At 44.2% G+C, this 1,260-nt stretch overlaps 1 protein-coding gene across 1 annotated transcript; it reads left to right on the top strand.

The window, feature by feature from the left end:
* Positions 1-125: 125 nt before the first annotated feature.
* Positions 126-1,127, top strand: GNI_236900 (putative enzymatic polyprotein; the record flags this gene model as incomplete). Its single annotated transcript, XM_011136390.1, has 1 exon — positions 126-1,127. A coding segment is annotated over one exon (1,002 nt), but the record flags the coding sequence as incomplete, so codon positions are not given.
* Positions 1,128-1,260: the final 133 nt, after the last annotated feature.

The raw sequence follows: 1,260 nt of genomic DNA, 5'->3' as shown, positions 1-1,260 counted from the left end.
CGGTCATTAGACAGTTGGGTCATGCTCGAATCTTCATCGTCATGGATCTCAAAAATTCATTCAATCAAATGAGAATACATCCTGACGACAGGTGCAAGACAGCATTTTGGACACCACTAGGCCAAATGGAATGGCTCGGTGCGCCTTTCGGGTTGTTGAATGGTACATCCGCTTTGGCAAGATGGCTGTATTTGCATGTGATCGACCTGGAAGGCGTAGCAGTCTACGTTGATGATATCGTCATTCATGCAGACGATGAAACGACCCTACTGAAATACTTTGAGGCAATGATGAAACGACTCCATGAAATAGGAGCCTATATCAATGCCACTAAATGTAAATTTGGAGTTGATGAAATTGAGTTCCTTGGATTCAATATCAAAGGTGGACGACTGACCCCACCAAGAGAATCGATCAAAGCCATCAATGCAATTAAACTACCTCACGATACTACTACTATTCGTCGTTTCTTGGGTATGGTTGGATACTTCCGAAATTTCATTAAGGATTTCGCGAATATCGCTGGACCATTGTATGAACTATTGCAGAAAGAAGTTACTTTCAAAATGACAGATGAAAGGATATCCGCATTTCACCTGCTGCAAAAGGCGTTATCCGAGTGTCCCGGCCTGGCTAACCCACATCCATCGTGGCCATATGTCCTGGATACTGATGCTTCTACCACGGCGATTGGTGCTTGTCTTATACAGTTAGATGAGAATAACTGCCTACATCCAGTTCGATTCGGGTCTCGTCGTCTTACTCCTGCCGAAAGAAACTGGCCGATCTATGAGCTTGAAGGTTTCGCGGTAGTACATTTCATACTTGCATTCAGGCCGTACCTGATTGGTAGAACTTTCACTGTGAGATCTGATCACAAACCACTCCAGTGGTTGTGGAAAATCGACAAGCCGCATCTGGCCAGATGGTCAATGGCTTTGCAACAGTTTGATTTCAAGATTGTGTACAACCCTGGTACAGCGCAGGAACAGGTCGACATATTCACCAGAGATGTTGATTTCACTACGGCCGATGAGTATGTAGATCGACATCTCGGAATGGTAAATGTGGAAAAACCTGTGGAAGACCGAGCTGCACGACAACTTGAAAGACTAGTTGGTGATGAAGTAACTTCGATTCCAGTAAAAACAAGATCAAGCGTTGATACCACGGTTATTCCAAACCTCGTTGTGGACAACAATTTTCCGACAATCGAAGACTTTGTTGACGCAGCAAAAGAAGTTATCCCTGTTCCTGATT

Source organism: Gregarina niphandrodes, assembly GCF_000223845.1.
Source record: "Gregarina niphandrodes unplaced genomic scaffold scaffold00783, whole genome shotgun sequence".
Classification (NCBI taxonomy): Eukaryota; Apicomplexa; class Conoidasida; order Eugregarinorida; family Gregarinidae; genus Gregarina; species Gregarina niphandrodes.
This window is presented reverse-complemented; position numbering and strand designations above follow the sequence as displayed.